This window comes from Heptranchias perlo, chromosome 6 (assembly GCF_035084215.1).
Source record: "Heptranchias perlo isolate sHepPer1 chromosome 6, sHepPer1.hap1, whole genome shotgun sequence".
Lineage (NCBI taxonomy): Eukaryota > Metazoa > Chordata > Chondrichthyes > Hexanchiformes > Hexanchidae > Heptranchias > Heptranchias perlo.
The window spans coordinates 28,022,549-28,044,599 of NC_090330.1; the positions used below are offsets into that span (position 1 = coordinate 28,022,549).

At 40.2% G+C, this 22,051-nt stretch overlaps 1 protein-coding gene across 2 annotated transcripts in view; it reads left to right on the top strand.

Annotated features, from left to right (window-relative positions):
- LOC137322853 (high affinity cationic amino acid transporter 1-like) overlaps positions 1 to 19,774 on the top strand; it is a 95,321-nt gene extending 75,547 nt beyond the window's left edge. Inside the window, exons 7-12 of one of the 2 annotated variants that reach the window (XM_067985992.1) lie at positions 1,825 to 1,964; positions 4,741 to 4,843; positions 5,432 to 5,646; positions 9,182 to 9,348; positions 9,467 to 9,575; positions 13,640 to 19,774. In XM_067985992.1, coding sequence (XP_067842093.1) covers positions 1,825 to 1,964; positions 4,741 to 4,843; positions 5,432 to 5,646; positions 9,182 to 9,348; positions 9,467 to 9,575; positions 13,640 to 13,836 — 931 coding nt within the window. In that variant the 3' untranslated portion in view covers positions 13,837 to 19,774. Of the gene's footprint in view, positions 1 to 1,824; positions 1,965 to 2,754; positions 2,892 to 4,740; positions 4,844 to 5,431; positions 5,647 to 9,181; positions 9,349 to 9,466; positions 9,576 to 13,639 lie in introns of both variants that reach the window. The other variant, XM_067985993.1, reaches the window with a different exon arrangement.
- Positions 19,775 to 22,051: the final 2,277 nt, after the last annotated feature.

Sequence of the window (22,051 nt, forward strand, 5' to 3'; positions counted from 1 at the left end):
CTCCCTCTACTCCTTTTCTTTTCTCCCCTCTGCCCTCCTCTATTCCCACTTTTCCCCTCTCCCCTTCTTGTCTCCTCTTCTCTCCTTCTCCTCCTCTCTCCACTCTCCTATCTCCTCCCCCAAACAGAGGCAGTAGTTTTACCTTATTCACTTTAGCAAAATTTTTCATAATTTTAAAAACCTGTATTAAATCTCCTCCTTGGTCTTCTCTGCTCCTATGAAAATACTCCCAGTGTCTCAAGTCTCTACTTATAACAATAGTTTTGCATCACTGGCATCTTCCTGATGGTCAATCTTCGTTGTACTCTGGCTTTAATGTCTTTTCTATAATGGGATGCACTAACTGGTCTAACCAATGTTTTGTTTAAATTCAACATTACTTTACTTTTGTACACTACATCCTTATTTACAAGACCCAAAATTCTACTGACCTTTTTTATGGCTTGATCAACTACACTTGTAGTTTCAGGGAATTATGCATTTGAACACCTTGGTCATTTTGTTCATCCATATCCTTCAATATCTTTCCATTAAGTCCATACTTCTACTCTTCAGTCCTGAATTTCCTCGGAGCTGCTCCTGCTCTGCTAGCATAATTTTGCCAGAAGCAACTCCAAGGAAATACCTGGTCCTTGGGTTTTCTCTGAAAATGTATTACTTAACATTTATCCACATTAAATTGTGTCTGCCCATTCTACTAACCCTTTCAAGTTTTCCTGAAGTCTTTTTCAGGGCCGTCCTTCTTCAAATTATCCCACCCAAACGACAAATTGTCAAACCTAATATTTAGAAATCTGGCAAATAAACTCAGTTGTTGCAATTAATTTTCAACGGTTACTCCAACTATTCAACTACACTTCTCACAAATGCTGTGGAAAATCATGAATGAGCTCTTTTCAACAGACTTCGGTGCAGTCAAAGTGTTATACCTGACCATATATATAGATGCAATGGATTTGGTGCGTTGTAGGTGAATTGGATTCGTAAAATTGCCACATACTACCAGTGGCCGAGAAGGTTGTCAAGATGTTAGTCACTTTTTGATGACTGATAAAATATATACTTTACACTGGGACCGAAATTCCTTGACCCTTCCAGCTTATTCTTGCCATATGTCCAGCGAGAGTAGAAGGACCAGAAAATAGGTGAGGACCCAGACATGTCAGGTCCCAGCCTTATGACGGGGCCCCTGTGGCCTTTCAGGCCGAGCCTGTCGGCTTTCATCTCCGTGGTGGTTTTGGAGCAGACTATGGGGATTCAAGTCAAGGACAGTGGTCAGGTCAGTTCCCTCACCCCAGGCCCAAGCAGCAAGGCTGCATATTCCGGCCTCTTTGGCAGGTGAGCACTGACAATATTGAAATTGGGTAACTTTCCTCTGTTCCCACATGCTGAATTGGAGGTCACAAATAGGCTTGATTCAAGATTTATACCACTATGGTTGGCTTGTGGATGGTTGTTTTTTTATGAGAAATTAAGGAATCTGCAGCATTTCCAGTCTCTAAACATCAAATTTTATTTGAAGAAAGGATAGTACTAGGTTAGATATAACAGTTTTAGAATTTGCAAACAATCGTGCATCGCCATGTTTCTTAAAAATGACCCCTTCTCCTCTTTCCCCCCCGCCCCCACACACCCCCACACCATGGTTTCTGACCAGCAAAATATTTTTCAGCATGTTTGACCATCTTTAATCATATTGTAACAAATTTCTTATTGCCTTTAATGAAAAAGGTGGCTGTTTCATGGATGTCTATTTGCAATTAACTGTGCTTGTGGGTTTGATTGTACAATATTAACATAGGATGGACTGTCTTTTTCTATTAGTCTTCTTGGTTCCATATTTCCAATGCCGAGAGTAATTTATGCTATGGCAGAGGATGGACTGCTGTTTAGAGTGTTGGCCAGAATCAACGAAAGGACTAAAACACCACTTATTGCTACTATAGTCTCGGGGGTTGTAGCAGGTAAGGGACAGTGACTTACAAAACAAAATAACAGGGAAGGTACATGTATTCTGCCAAATATGTAGTCCCGTGGCCTCTGATTTAAACCTAGATCTTGGAGCTTTTTTTCCAGTTTTTAATTTCTAGTTGCAAATTTTTATCTTTCTTTCAATCCTTTGAGTACTGAAAAACCCTTGCAGTTTCTCAATGCTGTCACATGATAAAACTATTTCTGTTAACTTTTCAAAATGTTCTTAAGTTACAACTTGTCTTTTTAAAGATATGTTGCCCGGTAATTTTTTTCCTTTCCCTTTGTCGTCTGCCGGGTTTAACTGGAGAAAGGCGACGGTTTTGTTCTCTGGCCTCCACCAACACGGCTTTGGAGCCAGTTATTAGGGTTGCATGAAGTTACCATTGACCACTTGCCCTACAAATCCTCCCTCTACCCACTGTGAAGAAACGCCTGATCCTACTTAGATGCGCTACTGTGGAGCGATGCCAAGCTCAGCAGCATTGCATAGTGGCTGACTGCATGCGTGAGCTTGCACTTCACCACTCGCCCATTTCATTATGCCAGTCACAGAGCACATCCTAATTTGGATTATTTTTTGAATGAGCTAAAATATAAATTGTAAAAGTGTAATATTGTTAGAATTGTTGCAAAGGAAAGAAGAAATTCTGTTACTAGTCTCAAATTCAATTGTGGTTTTATTATGTCAGAGGCCTGGTGCTCACCTTTTGGTATCCATATGTTTACTTTCCCTGTCTAATCAAAATCACTTGAGTTATACAATTGACTTCTCCCTTGCAGCCTATTAGGTTCAATGTTTCCATTGCCAAGAATCATGTTTGCAATGGCACGGGATGGTCTGCTATTCAGATTTCTGTCCAGAGTGAGTGAGAGAAAAGCCCCAATAGTTTCAACTATTGCAGCCGGGGTTCTTTCTGGTAAGCTTTTAACATAAGCTGTAAGTCGTGGGCTGCAGTGTGCTACCTACCTCTTGAGCCAATAACCTTGCACTCTGACTGCATATCTAACCTGCGTGAGTACCAAGCAAATAAACTTTATAAACAAGACTTTTCTAGAATGATGAATGAAGCCAACATACTATTCATGTTCACATTTTCCCAGTTCCATCTTCCCACATGAACTGCTCGCTATCAGGCAGCATCCTTTAGCAGGAAAGGCTGAACAATTTACACTATGGATGACCCCACAATAATGGTTAACGCCTCTCTTTTTAGAAGGTATCTATAGGAACATTTCGAATTGGTGACCTGGTCAGACTGGATTTCCGCACTAGCAGTCTGACCAGTTGAAATTTGCTGCTGAACAGGGGACTGGGATTCTTTTGTACTTGTTAGTTACCAGTCATCTGTTTGGGAGGCAGATGCTGAACTGGATGTGACTCTAGTTCATCTTACAACAGATTTAATTCTAAAATTACAGTGATTACATAGAACACTGTAAATTACATTGAATTAGCAACACAGAAACAGGCCATTCGTCCCAACTGGTCTATGCCGGTGTTTATGCTCCACACGAGCCTCATCCCACCCTACTTCATCTAACCCTATCAGCATTCCCTTCTATTCCTTTATCCCTCATCTGGCATATCTAGCTTCCCCTTAAATGCATCTACGCTATTTGCCTCAACTACTCCATGTGGTAGCAAGTTCCGCATATATGAGGCATTGTTCTTTCATGCATATTAATAATGAGCATTCTCCTTCCTTTGTGTAATAATGTAGTTTGCAAATCGTAATCTTTGTGGCTCAGTTGTATGTGTTGCTGGTAAGGATTCTGCTCAACCAATCGGGATTTGCTTGTGTGTTTAAGGCACAAGTTCTAATACCCACCTGGGTGCAATGCAGTTTTTCAAATGTAGTACTAATTGATGTTTTTGTTTTATAATCAATATATGCACGTCTTTTTGGAAAATTGGGCTACATTCTTCAGATGAGGTGCTAAACCAAGGTTGCATCTACCTCTTCAGATAGATGTTAAATACCCAAGGGCACTGTTCAATGAAGAGCAGAGAACTCTTCTGGTAGCCTGGCCAACATTCCTCCCTCAACCAACTCCATCAAAAAAAACTGGTCATTTCTCTCATTGCTTTTTATGGGATGTTGCTGGTGCAGAACGGCGGCTTTGGTCGTCTACATAATAAGTCACTGCAATCCAAAAGAGTAATTCACTGTGTGAAGCTTTGAAATGTTCCAATGACATAAGGCGCTATATAAATGCAAGCATTTATTTCTTGTTACTAAGTTTAGTGCTGCTGAATTCCTGCTACAGTAATTGCTGTGGTTTAATTAAAAAAAGGAAAGAATTGTTGAGCACAGATTTCCTAATGGTGGCGAGCAGAGGAGTTCTTGCTGCAGATATTGTCAAACTTAATGATTTTCTATTGATAAAGCAAATTTATTACTTGCGAGTTTAAAGTTATACCCTGTAAACTTTATTCATTATGATCGTTCAAACATTTTTTATTTTGATAGTGTACAATGTAACTTGATTACCTGAATCCTTATTTCTCAGCAAGAGCTGCCTAAAACAGTAGGACTTAGCTATGTGACTAAGATAAAGTCAACTTGTACTACTGCTAATAACTACAATTAGTAGTACTGCTGACACTCAGGGTCAAATTAGATGGCAGATGGTTAACTCACCAATGGGAAAACCGTGCCTATGGTGTACTAAAATGCTGCACTAATTCTCTTCCGTATTTATATTTTGTTTAAAATTATTGATCTTTATGTAGAAATTTAGAATTACGTTACTCTTTTACTACAGCTATCATGGCATTCTTATTTGACCTCAAGGACCTTGTGGATCTTATGTCAATTGGAACCCTTCTTGCCTATTCACTGGTGGCTGCTTGTGTTCTGGTGCTCAGGTAATTGTGTATGTTTCTTCAGGGACCAATAATTTGTAGTGTTTCACATTAGCTTTTCCATTCCCCGCCCCCCCCCCCGCTTCTGTGCTGTCCTGAAGACTGTGGCTCATGTTGGGCTACGAATCCACGGCTGGCAGAAATCTTAGGCACTTTGTCCAAGTGACTATTTTTCATGTTTAATATCAGACAGTGAGCTTTGCTGGGGTATTTAACTGTTGTGTTGGGGGGACGGGGACATTGCAACTGAACTTGATTCTACCCTTACCTGATAGCACACTTTCCAGCAAGGGTCACCAGATAGCAATTAGGAGCAGAAACCCTACCTATTTTGTCCCCCTTAACATGGGGGACATTAAGGCCATTGCAGTGTCCTCACTGCTATCCTGGCTGAGATAACCTGACTCAGCACAGACCAGGACCCTTCCTGATTTTAATGACTCTGTGCTACACTAGTAAGTTGCTGATGGGCCACTTCAATTTGAGTTCAGTTAGTTGATTTTAAAAATGAAATATTTTTGTATGTGGTTAGCACATTGTCCACTTATGACTTTTGAAAAGAATAATAATATGACTGATTCTTCTTTGCAGATACCAGCCTGACCAATTTTGTAATGCAACATATCAAATGGCAAACACATCTGATGATGCAGATATGACTGAATCAGCCAGCACTAGTGAATCCCAAGCAGAAGTTTTACCAGAGAATGAAGAAGAATTCTCACTGAATGCCTTGTTATTCCCTGAAAATAGTCTTCCTTCCAAGCAATCGGGATCTATAGTTAATATGTGTGTGTGTTTTATTGGTAAGTTGTTACGGTGTGAATTGCTTTTCATTGACTTAAATTTCTCTCCTTTTTTAATCAAAGCTGGCTTATTTCCTTGATTTAATTAACAGCAGTGATGCTTTTGATGTAAAAGAATGTAGCTGAGGAGCAATCATGGGTCGACTGGCTTACTCTAAAAGCAGGTTGCCCTTACCCAAGGTGCTCTGTCTGTAAACCGAGGCATAGCTATCTGGGTATGTTGGAGAAGATCTATCCTTGCTCCATAAACTACCAAGGAGGCAGTCACAGAGTTATGCCTTGTCCGGACAACATGCTCCCAGAAGATGCATTGTTTCTCAGGGTGAACTCTTCTATCACTTTCCCACCAGAAACACGAGAGAGCATTACACTTTTCCAGGTGCTAGTTTTTCCTAAAGTGCAGGGCATTATAGATTGCACCCAAATGCCCACCCTGCTTCATAACTTGTGTGTCCGATAATGAAGATGTATTATGAACCTATCTTTTGTTGGAAGCTTGCTTCATGGGAACAACTTTCTGCGTGAACTGTAAAATATCTGTGAAACAGCTGAAAGGTTAGGAACATAGGAACAGGGGTAGGGCATTCAGCCCCTCAAACCTGTTCTGCCATTCAGTTAGATCATGGCTGATCTGTATCTTAACTCCATCTACCTGCCTTGATTATCCTGGTATTTTTGAATGCAGCATCAGTCCTTGAACCACGAGAGTAAATTTTTTGTGGCATGCATACTCTGCCCATATGCTTTAGGCAGGCAAATACTGTACTCTGGCAGTCTTCTTGCAACTGCCAATTCCCTGCGCATTTGCTCCTTGACCTTTGCATTTCAGAAAAAGCGTTTACCGTTTCCGCCATCACTTCTTTGGCATGTTGGCCTTTATTACAAGTAGGGTTGGAGTACAAGAGTAAGGAAGCCTTACTACAATACAGGGCTTTGGTGAGATCGCGCCTGAAGTACTGTGTACAGTTTTGGTCTCATTATCTAAGGAAGGATATACTTGCCTTATAGGCAGTGCAACGAAGGTTCACCAGATTAATTCCTGGGATGAGAGGGTTGTCCTGTGGGGAGAGATTGTGTAGAATGGGCCTTTATTTTCTAGAGTTTAGAAGAATGAGAGGTGATCCAATTGAAACATATTAGAATCATAGAAAATTTCCGGCATAGAAGGAGGCCATTTGGCCCATCGTGTCCGCGACGGCTGAGAAACGAGCCACCCAGCCTAATCCCACTTTCCCGCATTTGGCCCGTAGCTCTGAGGGAGCTTGACTGGTTAGATGCTTAGAGGTTGCTCCCCTTGCTGGAGAGCCTAGAGCTAGGGGGCATAGTCTCAGGATAAGGGGTTGGCCATTTAAGACGGAGATGAGGAGGAATTTCTTCACAGAGAGAGTTGTGAATCTTTGGCATTCTCTACCCCAGAGGGCTGTGGATGTTGAGTCACTGAATATGTTCAAGGCTGAGAGATAGATTTTTGAACTCTAGGGGAATCAAGGGATATGGGGATTGGGCAGGAAAGTGGAGTTGAGGTAGAGGATCAGCCATGATCTTATTGAATGGCGGAGCAGGCTTGATGGGCCGTATGGCCTACTCCTGCACCTTGTGTTCGTATGTAAAGAAGGCAACCCTCTTTTGTTGCATTTGCTGCAGAAGTACCTCTAGTGCAGTATCTGATATAGGGTCGTGTGACTGCCTTGTTTTACCTTTTCTTTGTTCGTTTATTGAAAATGGAATAAAGGCTCTCATAGATAAAAATTGTTGCTATGCAAAACCATAAGCGGCCTTTAAAAGTTGCTGCTGAACAGGAAATCCTAACCTTGCAATATTCAAGTTCCCTGTACCAGACCCGATCTAGGCAGGGAGTTCATAAGTCATTTTAACTGAGTTGACCTCACAAAACCATGCAAGTTAACTCTTGGGGGGAAAAAGTCTAATGTTCCCAATTAATTGGTTCCGATACAGAGGAAAGTCAGTCCATTGAATTATGAATCAAGCTCAGGTTTTTCAGGTTCTATTTTAGCATTGAAAATTGGGGGATTAAATTTGAACCCAAAGATCCTAAGTAAATTCAGGGAAAATCATTAAAAGTTAATTTTGATTTGTAACATGACAGGAAATAGTCACAGTTATTTAAATGGCGTTTGCAGCTTGCATTGCCACAGTCCAAAATGTTCAAATAATTTCACCATGTAGAGGGAATAACTACCAATAAAGAATTAGAAAGTGATCTAATGAACAGCGAGTTTTTTTTTATTTTAAAATTTTCATTCACTTTTAGTGCACGCAGTTAATGACGGAGCAAGGGAAAGAATCACATACAGGACAAGCCTGACTCTTGTATAACTCTGAAATCTGAACTTGCTGGGTGGCTCGTTTCTCAGCCGTCGCGGACATGATGGGCCAAATGGCCTCCTTCTATGCCGGAAATTTTCTATGATTCTAATATGTTTCAATTGTTTTCCATTGAAAGAACTTGGCATTGAAAATTGGTTCCTAAAATTCAAGCAAATTGCATTCATGAAGTCATCACACATTTGCATCCATACATCACTTCATTTGTACATGCTGATGTCATGGATGCAAATCTTTGGACCTGATTTTCAGTGAAAGGACAAGGGAGAATTCAAGGTGTTTTAGTAAAAAAAAAGGACAAGAATTGATTCTTTATCAATCTGAAAAAATCCTGGAATTTATACTGTAAATTGGTAAAATGATGACTTTAATAATCCCCAAACAATTTAGCTATAAGAGCAGCATATAGGAATATAGTCCAAACAGGGGGGAGGAACTAGTTAATGGGATTTAGGGGCTGGAGCACATAAGTAATTAAATGTTAGCTCACAGATACAAAAAGCAATCAAAATAGTTAATAAGTTACTGGACTTCATCACAAGAGGTATAAAATATTAAAGTAATGAAGTACAACTGCAGCTATGAAAGAGCAGGCCACACCTCATATGGAGTATTGTTAGGTTTTGGGCTCCTCACCTTAGGGAGGATTATGGGCTTTGAAGGAAGTCGAGCAACAGTTCACCAGGATAATACTTGGGATGAGACTGGGTACGGTTTGGTTTATATTTACTATAAATGATGAGATCAAGGTATTTAAAATAATGGAGAATTGAAGGTAGATGGAGACCAACTCCTTCCACTAATCGGGGAATCCAGAACAAGGGGACACAATCTTTAAAGTCGGAACTAAATGTGATTGCAGGAAAATGCTTTGCAACAAAGGGTTGTGAGAACGTGCAGTGCACTGCCCAGAAGGCAAATGCAAAATCAATCAACGTATAAAAGGGAGATAGATACTTGGGAATTAAAGAAATTAACACATAACATAACACACAAAGGATGGGGAATTGGGATTAAAAAGAAAACTCTTGCCAGGGATATCAAAATAACAACAAGCTCAATGGGCGAAATGACCTCCTTCTGTCTTTATGTTCCAAATAAAGTACAGAACCAACAAAGAAGGTTTAAGTAAATTCCACTCGAGAAACTTCCCAGTTGTAACATTGGTAATATATGTTTTCTGTTGCAGGATTTTTTATCCTAATTTTTTGTCTGCTGGCTGTTCATGCGAAAGATCCTTTGTTGGAGGGGAAAGCATGGTCCATTATCTTACTTATTCTCGTGCTTCTTGTGTGTGTGATTATCACTGTCATAATCTGGAGACAACCAGAAAGCAAAACAAAGCTTTCATTTAAGGTAAATGCCCTGATTTTTTTTTTATTGCTTAAAAGTTGCTTGACTGATGTCAGACTGTTTTGATTTAAGCTTTACACTTAGATTCTTTATATGTGTATTTCATTGTCATGATTTTCAGGTACCCCTCTTGCCCTGTTTACCAATCGTGAGCATCTTTGTGAATATGTACCTAATGATGCAGTTGGATAGAGGCACTTGGATACGCTTTGCCATCTGGATGGTGATAGGTAAGAGAAAATACTTGCATTTATAGGTTGCCTTTCACATCCCAGGCCACCTGATAGCACTTCACAGCCAATTAAATAGTTTGAAGTGTAGTCATTGTTGCTTTGCAGCCAATTTGTGCACAGTAAAGTCCCGTAAACGACAGAGAGATAAATAACTAGTTGATCCATTTTGATGGCATTGGTTGAGGGATTAATGTTGGCTAGGACACCAGCTCTGCTCTTCTTTAAATAGTGCTGTTGGATCTGTCATGTCAACCTAACCTGGCTTATCATATCATCTGAAAGGCTGCACCAGTGACAGCACAACTTTCCATCAATACTGTACTGAAAGTGTCCAGAACTTGAGATTAAATCCTCAAGTCCTGGAGTGAGGCTTGAACCCATGATCTTCTGACTCAGAGTGGAGAGTGCTATCGTTGAGCCAGACTGACACTGCTCATATTTCAATTCAATTCAATTCACTGTCCATTACTTTTGCATGCTTGAGTTGATGAATGGGAGTGAGAAAGCAGGTGACACGGGTTAACATGGAACATGTTGGAACAGAAACCTGGGGCTCCTAAGTGGCCTTGTCCTCAACTTAATTATCTTTAACGTTGTCATCATAGTCCACCAGAAAGAACTGTCTTCCCTTCTGCTGCTGCTCCTCATTTGTGCCCCCTGTTGCTGTGATGTATCTGCAGAAAAGGAGAACATAAGCTAAGAATGGATGAGCATAACCCACTTGGGATTGAGGAGGCAGAGAAGGGGGTGGAAGCTTCTGGCTGTCTGCTGCTTTGCAAAGATGCCATGACGACTCTCAAGGTGTGCACCCATTATACTGCTGCATACACCATACCACAGATCTTGGCATCTCCCACGACTAGAGCAGAGTTCCTCCCCATCAGCCCTGTGGCCTGTTTCTTTCTCTGATGTCCACAGTGCCGCGTCCATTTCCCTGCCTATCACAGACATTGCGCAGTAGTTTCTTGTGTAACAAGACTGTATAATATAATTGGGCAGAGTCAACATGGTTTTATGAAACGGAAGTAGTGTTTGACAAATCTATTAGTTTTTTTGAGGATGTAACTAGTGGGGTGGGTAAAGGGGAACCAGTGGATGTAGTATATTTGGATTTTCAAAAGGCATTCGATAAGGTGCCACATAAAACGTTGTTACACAAGATAAGGGCTCATGGGGTTGAGGGTAATATATTAGCATGGATAGAGGATTGGTTAACAGACAGAAAACAGAGAGTAGCAATAAACGGGTCATTTTCAGGTTGGCAAGCTGTAACTAGTAGGGTGCCGCAAGTCAGTGCTTGGGCTTCAGCTATTTACAATCTATATTAATGACTTGGATGAAGGGACCGAGAGTAATGTATCCAAGTTTGCTGACGATACAAAGCCAGGTGGGAAAGTAAGCTGTGAGGAGAAGACAAGAGTCTGCAAAGAGATATAGACAGGTTAAGTGAGTGGGCAAGAAAGTGGCAGATGGAGTATAATGTTAGGTTATTCACTTTGGTAGGAAGAATAGAAAAACAGAATATTTTTAAAATGGTGAGAAACTATTAAATGTTGATATTCAGAAGGATTTGGGTGTCCTTGTATCAAAACACAGACAGTTAACATGCAGGTACAGCAAGCAGTTAGGAAGGCAAATGGTTTGTTGGCTTTTATAATAAGGGGGCTGGAGCACAAGAGTAAGGAAGTCTTGCTGCAATTGTACAGGGCTTTGGTGAGACCACATCTGGAGTACTATGTACTGTTTTGGACTCCTTACGTAAGGAAGGATATGCTTACCTTAGAGGTGGTGCAACGAAGGTTCACTAGGTCGATTCCTGGGATGAGAGGGTTGTCCTATGAGGAGAGGTTGAGTAAAATGGGCCTATACTCTCTGGAGTTTATAAGAATGAGAGGTGATCTCATTGAAACATAAGATTCTGAGAGGGCTTGTCAGGGTAGATGCTGTAAGGCTGTTTCCCCTGGCTGGAGAGTCTAGAACTAGGGGGCATCGTCTCAGGATAAGGGGTCGGCCATTTAGGACTGAGATGAGGAGGAATTTCTTCACTGGATTGTGAATCTTTGGAATTCTCTTCCCCAGAGGGCTGTGAATGCTCAGTCGTTGAGTATATTCAAGACTGAGATGGATAGATTGTTGGGCTCTAGGGAAATTGAGGGATATGGGGAGCAGGCGGGAATATGGAATTGAGGTCGAAGATCAGCCATGATCTTATTGAATGGCGGAGTGGCCTACTCCTGCTCCAATTTCTTATGTTCTTATGTAGGATTGAGGGAATTAAAGTGAGAGCTAGCATTTGAGAAGTGTCTCCCAGGTGGCATCAGACAGCTGATGTAATAGATTGCTGGTATCGCTCAATGTGTATGAAGGGGTTTTAAAGTTCTGTATGCAAGTAATTGTTGTTAAGGGAAATGACGACAAGTATTGTAAGACCCTGAGTTAGTGCCCCTCTTAACCACAGTGCAGAGTGAAGGGCTACTTAGGCAGCTATTAATTTGAGAGGGTGAACAGTGTATTAGTGACCATGGTGCCTAACGAAGAAAATGGTCAGTGTTACCTTGCCTGCCTTTGTCAGGTTGTTGAACGTTTTCTGGCGCTGATCTGCATTTCTGGGGTTGAGAGAGGTCACACTCTGTCGCTGCCATCGCCCTCCACATGACCCATGAGCTGTTTTATCTCTGGTTTCCTCCCATGGGCACCCAGCAGTTTTTCTTTCCTTTGATGGACTTCACCCAGGAGTGTCAGAAGGTCATTCTCATTGAAATTTTGGGCTCTTTTTTGCTTCCTTGCAGTGCCCTGCTCCCTGCTTTGAGTAACTCTGCCAGGTTTTGCACTTGAAGACAGGCTTTAAAAGTACCACAAAATCTCATAATAGTCATCCATTACAACTACCTGACAGTCAACTCAGTGTGCCAAACACTTTCCTACTTAACTGTTTCTGATGCAATCCAGCCATTCTTGGGTTTTTAAAGGCTGCGCTCCTAATTTCCAAGTCTCCTCCCCCCTCCCCCCCACCTCCCACCCGGTGCAGTACTCCCACAACCTATGACATGGTCAACAGTGAAGAAGATTGGTGGGCAGTTCCAGGGCGTAACACTGGCAATAATGGCCCTGTGGTTTTTCAGAGGCTCTATCTTTAGAGTGTAATTACACCAAGGACTGTGGTTTTAATGTGTGAAAGTTATCAATTTATGTAGAAGAGCATATTTATATGGTACTATATTCATAGAATTTACAGCAAAGAAACAGGCCATTCGGCAACTGATCTATGCCAATGTTTATGCTCCACATGAGCCTCCTCCCACCCTACTTCATCTAACCCTATCAGCATAACCATCTATTCCTTTCTCCTTCATGTACTTATCTAGCTTCCCCTGAAATGCATCTATGCTATTCGCCTCAACTACTCCTTGTGGTAGCAAATTCCACGTTCAGTAGAATTAAAACTGTCAGTCTGTAGAATATATAAATTATTTGCATTAAGACATTCCATTATAATTACTCTATTTGTTGTGTCCTGAATTGACCCTTAAAAGCTAGCTATTAAATTGAAAAAATATGCAACAGAATGTTGCCAGATAAAATTGAATCCAGTTGGCACAAGGCAAAAATATGTACTTTGCATTTCCAAGAGAAGTTCCTAATCCGCTGCATGTTCTTGCGAGCATTGAAGATCTACCAGTTAATCTCTAATTATTTTTCCCCAATAAAGGTTAATAGAAACCAAAATGGTTAGGAAGACTTAAGGATTAATACCTTCAGCGTAATTCAGTGCCTCAGGCTGCGGTCTGAGGCACTATTCCATCCAATAAGGGGAATAGACCAGAATCAATTAATCAATAATGATAAAGGAATAAATTGTAATTTTTGATTTTCTTTTTTTACCTTCTATTTGTAACAACTTGGCTTAAGTAAGTAAAGAAATTCCTTAGATAATGAACTATTATCTAAACATTTTTTAAATTTATCACCTTGGGAGAGTTATTTATGATACGTTGCTTCAGTTTTCAAAGTGAATATGATTTATTTTTAAATAAGAATCTTTTATTCCCCTTTTCTAACAGGGTGCATTATTTACTTTGCTTATGGAATATGGAACAGCTCAGAGTCTAGTTCTTCCAGTTTCCCAGCTGACAGAACTGCAAGGGTTTTTAAGGACACAGGTACATCGAATGGTGAAGCAGTACCTCCAGAGAAGGAAGCTTTCCTGCAGGACACAGAGGAATGTGCTGCAAATAGGAATGGAGAGGATGGTGTTTAAACCAATGGAGGTTCAGTTTCTTCCAAATATTTATCCAGTATGTATCTTGAACGTTTGAAAAAGGAGCACGGCTGAACGAATGCTGCTTGCATCACACAGGGAGTAAGTCTTTTTTCCACAAGTGCTGGTGAGGGTTTTAATTAAGTTGTACTGCTGCGCATTTGTGTGCCTGAAGGCCAACACTGCTGCTATGTTAATTCCTTTTTTTGTTTAGACACTCCAAAACAATGGTAGCATTGATTACACCACGTTCAAGTAATAACTAGTTCAAATAAAGTGTTTAAAATGGGTTTAGAACTGGTCAGGTTTGAGATATTTATTGGGTTTTAGCTGAGAATTGCTGAAATGCTAGAAATACTAAACTTTTAACTTGTGATCACGCACACAGAAAATGTAGTTGGATATATATTTTTCCAAAGATGTTTTCCTGGTAAAGTGAGTACTTGTAAAATAATTTTGTTAGCAAGTACAATAGTATCTATTTTTATTTGGGCTTTAGACTCTGTACATTGCACTACCTTCCTTTAGCTACAATTCTTACAGTGCAGGACACTGAATGCCAGAAAGTGAATACTTTAACTCCCTGCCTATTGGCTTTAATTGCAGACTATTTCCCTTGACTTTGTTTAAGTTACAGAGATGATTTATGAAACTTTGCTACAATCATTACATTTTATTATAAAATCAAGGCAAGTAATAAAAGGAATCTATCTTTAAATGCCGACAGTAATAAATATTTCTGACGCTGGTATTGTTGCTGTTTTAAGTGGCTTTTACTAAGCCCTCTAATTTAATTTCTCGCTCCTATGATTGTTCTGATTCCTAAAGTCCATATTCACATACTGTTTCAGATGGGGAATGTCACACACGATTGCCTTTAAATGTTCTTCTGCAAGAACAAAATTCACATTGTTACTGTAGTGACATCACTGTTCTTGCTACAGTGTGTAATTGTCCCTCTTATTTGTGGTAGTAGATCCTAATGGCTTCAAAAGAGAAACAATGTTTGCCTTTAGCTATATGTGAAGAAGGAATCTGAGCCTTGAATCTGCCACAAGAACCCCCCCCCCTCCCCTGACATTGAACAGTGGATTTGTCAAATAGATTTCAGCAAAAGAAGTTAATACTGTAATAATTAACACCTTTTAAAAATATCTGGATAAGTATCAGGTCCAGCCATGAAAGCCCAGTTATTTATCATCTCCGTAGATGAGAGTCTGGAGTTTTGCTTGATTTCCATTCGGAAGGCAAGGAAAAACTTGGAAGAGTTTTCCACAGGTGTTAAAATGGATTGTTTTTAGACAGTCCATGATAGGACTATTGATTGTACATGGGCTGTGGAAAGAACAGGCTATAAGTTAGGTTGAATGGCCTTTTCTTCCATGCTTTCTTAAGCACTTAGCACCCCAAGACTATGACTATAAATCAGCTTGGATGCAAACCATGAGAAATGGAATTGTATACACTGCTGAAATGGAAGAGCAGAGGCATTCTTTTCTTGTCAAGATAGCTCTATAGTGGTTTGAGCACCTTTCAAAAACATTTTTGGAAGGAGTTGCATTCTCGATATTTAATCAATCCTTGATATCAGCCTAGGTTTTCCAATGAAGGGACTTCCTTTGGTGCTACAATCGGAAAAACTAGGCCACTGTTTAATGAATTAAAAAAAAATCTGAAGAGGAGTAGTTTTCATGTACATTCTTCCCATTAAAGCAATGGAGAGTTTTAAAGATAAGGAGGAGGACAGGTGCCCTTCATTAAAAGGAAACTTTATTCCCAACATGCTGTTGTTGCAGAACCTCAGCCTGTTACTGGACTATGATGCTCAGATGCAGAAATTTTGGCTTTAGAAGGAACCAGCACTGAAAGTACCAAGGAACAGTTTACACTATATGCTGGATTATATCCGTTTGTGTTGTGACAATCCTTGTTGAGACATTAGCAGAGCAAATAGTTTAACTATGCCGATTGCTTTATGGCAAAAGCAGCAAAATTTGCCACTGAGACTCTTGACATAAATGAGTATCCTAAACATAGAAAATAGGAGCATGAGTAGGCCATTCGGCCCTTCGAGCCTGCTCTGCCATTCAATATGGCTGATCCTCTATCTCAATACCATATTCCTGCTCTCTCCCCATACCCCTTGATGCCTTTTGTGTCTAGAAATCTATCTAGCTCCTTCTTAAATATATTCAGTGACTTGGCGTCCACAGCCTTCTGTGGTAGAGAACTCCATAGGTTCACCACCCTCTGAGTGAAGAAATTTCTCCTCATCTCAGTCCTAAATGTCCTACCCCGTATCCTGAGACTGTGACCCCTCATTCTAGACCCCCCAGCCAGGGGAAACATCCTCCCTGCAGGTTCTGTTCTCTGAAGGACATTAGTGAACCAGTTGAGTTTTTAACGACAGTTTTCATGGTCATTTATCTGGGCCAGACTGCAAACGACCAGATCTATTGAATTCAACTTCCCACTTGTGGTGGTAGGATTTGAACGCATGACCTCTGGGTTGCTGGCAGCAAGTACCATAACCACTAGGCTGCAGTTCCTACATGTGTGGTGATGGCGGAGTTTGTGTCTCACAAGGGGCATGATTTTGAGTGTGATTAAAGAGAATTTACAACTACAGATGTACAGTTTCCCACTCCATTGGCCACACCAATTGTGAAAATCAAACTTAAGACGTGTAGCGCTCATTCTAAAGAATGAGTTTGCTAGACCTTTGATAAATAATTTTCCATTATTGTAAAATGACTGAAGAACTGAGCTTTACAAATTCGCTGATTTCCACTGCTGCCAAATAGACACATGAAAACTGGTCTCGAGTGTAGGTAGATGATAACGATTCTATTATATAGCATTTTATTGTAGAAAAATTTCCGAAGGCACTTCATGGAAGAAGGAGGTTATTACGGGAAATTCTGTGTTATCGAAAATCTTTTGGTGTTGATGAAAACTTTCTGTGTCCCCTACCGTAGAGTGGAATGCAGGGTTATGCCTTAGGGCAAATTCACCAATCCTGTTCTCAGCAGGTCCTGCCCTCAAAGGGAGTATGGGTTGGAGATATGGCTACAACTTTAACACAGATTCTCTGACGTGGGCTCCCCTGAGAGCTTGGCCCCGATTGGGAGCACAGGATCAGTGAACTTACCTTTGATTGTTCACAGGAAAATGATGATTTTCTTTTATAACACACCCTCATTATGATTTACCATTCTAAAATGAAAAAGCACATATACAAATGCAGCAAATCATCATAATGCCTTGGATAACTTGTATTTGGCATTTATATGCAGTTCTGTCATTTTCTGAGAGTCAAATTTAATCATGGATTTTTCAGAGAATTACAATCTTTAATAATCAATAATTGTATTGTCAAATCTCCATATAACACACACTTATTACAAATGCTTGTTACAACAGATACTTCCATCATCCTAGTAGAAGTGCCTTTGGATTCAGGAGAGCTTGAACCATAATAAAGTGACTTGGTCCACAACCTGTCATTTCTATTTATTTGGTTTTCTTGTTTTAAGAAACTCAGATCAGTGGGCCACATTGATGAATATTGCAGTAATGGTATTGATCAGCGTCAGCAACTTTTCATGCATTTTCCTGTCAGGGTTACAGGAATCGCCACAGGAAGAGATTTAAATGGGGAATAAATATTGGTTAAGACTCTTCAGTGAGGGAGAAAGGAAAACTGAAAGGGATATAAAAATGTTATTTAACAATACACCCTCATTTTTATTTGAGTAGCTGAAGGTACAGTGCCTTGCTTGGTGCTCAACTCCGCATTCAGATTAGAACAGTTTTTAGAACGCATGTAATCAACTTACTGTGCTGTGCCTTCAGCTTTAAAAGTATTTGAGAAGTGTAAAATAGAACATGGTCAGACCTTTATGGTTGTTTATTAGACCGCTATTAAATATAAGAGGGAAAACAGCAACACTGAAACCTGTCTAGTATAACCCACGGAAAGTCTTGGTATTCACACAAGAAAACCTGAGACTATTGGAGTAGGTAAGGAAGTGACTTGTTTTTCAGTGAGAACATGACTTTTTGTTAAGATAAAATATGAAAGCAAGTGTTTTGGTGACTTTTTAATATCTAATGGGGTAGCACATTTTCGGAAATCTTGGTGCATTGTTCGTAGAGTGCTTTTGGGAAATCACAGACCTGCAGCTGTCATTGTCTATCTATTAATATGAATGAGCAGAAGTCACAGACCGTGGACCTGTGATTTTCCAAGGTGCACTCTTTGGGAGCGCTGGTTTATAATGTTATAAATAAAAAAAACTGTTACAATTCCAGCTCTGATCCTTTAAGGAGAAAACAGAGGCTCTCTGCCCATCTAGAAGACTTTCAGAGGCCAATTTTCCTCTGCTTTGCACTCAGAGAATGCTTATTTCCCAGGCGCAAAGGGGTGGGGACCTGTGTTGCTGGGTTTCTGCCCCCTTTTCATTCCCTGGGTGCTGCTGGATGTTTCTGGGTGAGGGTTGGATGAGGTGCGTTGGTAATCCCATGTTAATGAGGTCGGAGTGAGCTCATGATCCCCTCCCGCCCACCCTGCCCCCCCCCCCCCCTCATTTACCAGGGTGTACACTTTGCAGAGGCACAAACATAGAATCATAGAAAGTTATGGCACAGAAGGAGGCCATTCAGCCCATCGTGTCCGTGCCGGATTCACATCACTTCGGGTTAGGAATCAATTCTTTCACATCCCTGCTCCAAGTCCATGTGATATCAGCCCAAAGCAAAGCTTGAAGACAGCAGCATGGAGTTTTTTTTATTCGTTCGTGGGATGTGGGCATCGCCGGCAAGGCCAGCATCCATTGCCCATCCCCAATTGCCCCCGAGAAGGCGGTGGCGAGCCGCCCAATTGAACCACTGCAGTCCATAGGGGCATCCACTGAGAGTGGGCCTCACACCTTGCATCCAGCCTGCTCAGACCTGCAGTAGCAGTTTGCTTTTCTTCCCCATTTCCAGGAGCAAGCCTGTTCTAAACGGCATTCCTCCACTGGCAGTACATAAGGCCTGTTAAAATGACTGGAACCCATGAATGCAGGCAGATTCAGGTTAGATGCAGCACAATTCGGTTGACTTGGAGCCTGGGTGGGGGCGAACTAATATCATCCCTTATTTTACAAGAGTCTGCTGTCTCAAGCACTGTTCCCACAATGACATGCTATATACATAAATAGCAACCAGTTCTATACACATAGCCAGTACAGGTAATTGCACAGCTGACACATCAGTACCTTTCTAGCAGTCTTAGCTGCTTCAACATAGCAATACAGTAGCTTTACACTGACCATAAAGGTTTGACCTTAAAACACTTCTGTGTTTTATTGTTATGTGTTTTTAAGGTGTAATTTCTTTTTAAATGACTTGTGAATATTTTCTTCACTAAGTATGGTTGTATCAGGCTGTTTACCTGAAATCGCTGTGCATAAATGTTGGAGTATTAGTGATGGATCTTGAAGAAACATTGGTGTATAATAATTCTGGTACAAGGTAGATAATTCACAAATACCGTAACATAATATACTAATACTTCACCATTTCAATGAAAAGGAAATGTGTGTTGAGTTTACAGGATGTCTCAGTATAATAAATGTCAATGGTCGAATTGCTACATATATTTTGACAGTCAGGCAGTAATATTTTCAACTTTGATTTATTTACCATATTTCATCTAAATGCAAACCTGGCATTTGCTAAGAGACAAAAAAAAGTAATTGCCTTTTTTTAAAAAAAAACTGGCCATAATCTAACAAAAAAGGTGAAATAAACATGAACTATTGTATTTTCAAATTAGTGATGTCATGTAAATAGCCTAGTAATGTCAGTGCATAGAGAAATGGGATGGTCTTCTGTATATAGTCATGTGGTTGAGGATCTGTAATTATGTAAAAATAAGAAAATCTAAAGTATACATTTGTGGCTTTGTTTTTCCTTACAGTAAGTTATTGGCTGGAGCGGTTTGCTTTTGTTTATGGGTGTGTTAAAAATGCATTAATTTTTGATTGAATGTTTTTATCATTTAAAAAAAATTTGATTGAACATTGTTTTGTCATTTAAGAAACATGTATTCTATTATTTCTTATCTGTAACAAATGGGTTGTTTTGGTAACTTTACCTGCTGTTGCTGACTTTTGTGTTCTTACATATTGTAAATAATAAAGAGCTTTTTTAATGGCATTTTAGCTTCTTTAACACTTTTTAATTTACAAGTAATATGTACATTATTCAGATATGATACCCGTAAAGCTGGTAAAGATATCCCAGGAATACTCCAGTGGACAAGAACTCCAAAATGTTTTGCTATCAACCCTCTCGTCAAAAGAAAAAAAAAATCCTTATTTATTCCACTACGTACAATTAGGATTTGCTGTCATTGAAGGGATAGGAAAATATTGCTGAAGAATAGTATCCCTTTAATTGATTCATGCGATTGTGCAACCATTTTGGTCAGGAGTATATTTTCTGTATAGGTCTTGGTCTGAATTACACACTTTTTTTTGTAGTTGATAGCAATCTGACACATGCAGGCACTGTGCATTTACCATTCTTAGTGTAACCCTAGATTGATAGATGCACAGCTTTTGTAATACAGTTCAATAAAAGTTTCACAAAAGTATAACTTTTAGTTGAACACAGTTTTGGTTTCAGAAGTTACTGAATCAGATTTCTTGCCTGGTACACACTTTCCTACTTTTTGAGCCTCATTATTGGCCCTACTGATGCTTCCTTGGGACAGGTTTATTCGGTTAATACCAGCTCCTCGTTTCAAGATCTGCATCAAATGTCATGGCTCCTCGCTGACCAATACCCAGGTTACATGCTTGTGTTCTCCTGGCGTTACACACTAAGCAAAAGAGCTTATTACAATCATTGGAATCACTGAATAGCGATAGTTATCCTCTAAATAAAAAATGGCCATGTTTGATTCTTATCTATGCAAACATGCACCTTAAGCCCAGAAAAGGTATCTGTTTTTGGTGGAAAACTTTTTTCTGGAGTATTCCTGGAAAGGCATAACTGCTGAAAAAGCTTCTCTTGTCATAGCAAGAAACAAGGTGCTGGGGCCTAAACTATTTTCTCCAGCAATAGTAATAAACCTCAGCCTGGATTCTCTGAATTGTTGCCCCTTTTAAGGCAGTAAACAGTAAAATGTGTCGTTAAAGGCTAACCACCTCAAACCTGTCAGAAGCCCGCTCTGCTACATTTAAATGGGGTATAAGCCCCATTCTCCATTTCTACCCCAAATCCACCCCAAATAATTACCACCACTATATCAGTGGCAGTAAGAGCTGCTGTAAGGTATCACTGAGGCAGATACCATATTAAGAAGGCCATTTTGTGGGCTGCTACTGAAGGTTGGTGTCTCTCTTGTCTGCATAGTGATCTTTTTAGTACTTGAGGGTTGAGTCAGAACTTTTGCTGCAATTTTTATCCTCTCTGCTCAAAGTACTGCTTAACACCTTAGACATGGATTTCTCAATGAAAATACTTTTATTTTGATATGCTGGAGGATGAAGATATGGAAGAAGGGCAAAGCTTTGGCAGATGGAGTTCAATGTGGGCAAGTGTGAGATCATCCACTTTGGATCTGATAAAAACAAATCAGAACATGTTCTTAATGGTGAGAGACTAAGAGCTGTGGAAGGGCGAAGAGATTTGGGTGTCCATGAACACATCACTAAAAGCCAGGTACAAAAAATAATCAGAAAGGCTAATGGAATGTTGGCCTTTATCTCCAGGGGGTTGGAATTCAAAAGTGAGGAAGTGATGATTGAGTTGTACAGAGACTTGGTCAGACCCCATCGAGAGTACTGTGTTCAGTTTTGGGCACTGAAGCTCAGGAAATATATACTGGTCTTGGAGTGGGTATAGTGTAGATTCACGAGAATAATACCAGGGCTTAAAGTGTTAAATGATGAGGGCAGGTTGCTTAAACTTGGCCCTTGAGTTCCTCAAAATCCCTTGAGAGATGATCTAATTCAAATGTTTAAAATGATAGAGGGCTTTGAAAGAGTAGATGCAGAGAAACTATTTCCTCTGGCGGGGGGATCCAGAACAAGGAGGGCATAATAAATTTAGAGCTAGGCCATTTAGGAGTGAAATCAGGAAGCACTTTTTCCACACAAAGGTTGATGGAAATCTGGGCCTCACTCCCCCAAAAAGAGTAATGCTAGGTTAATTGACATTT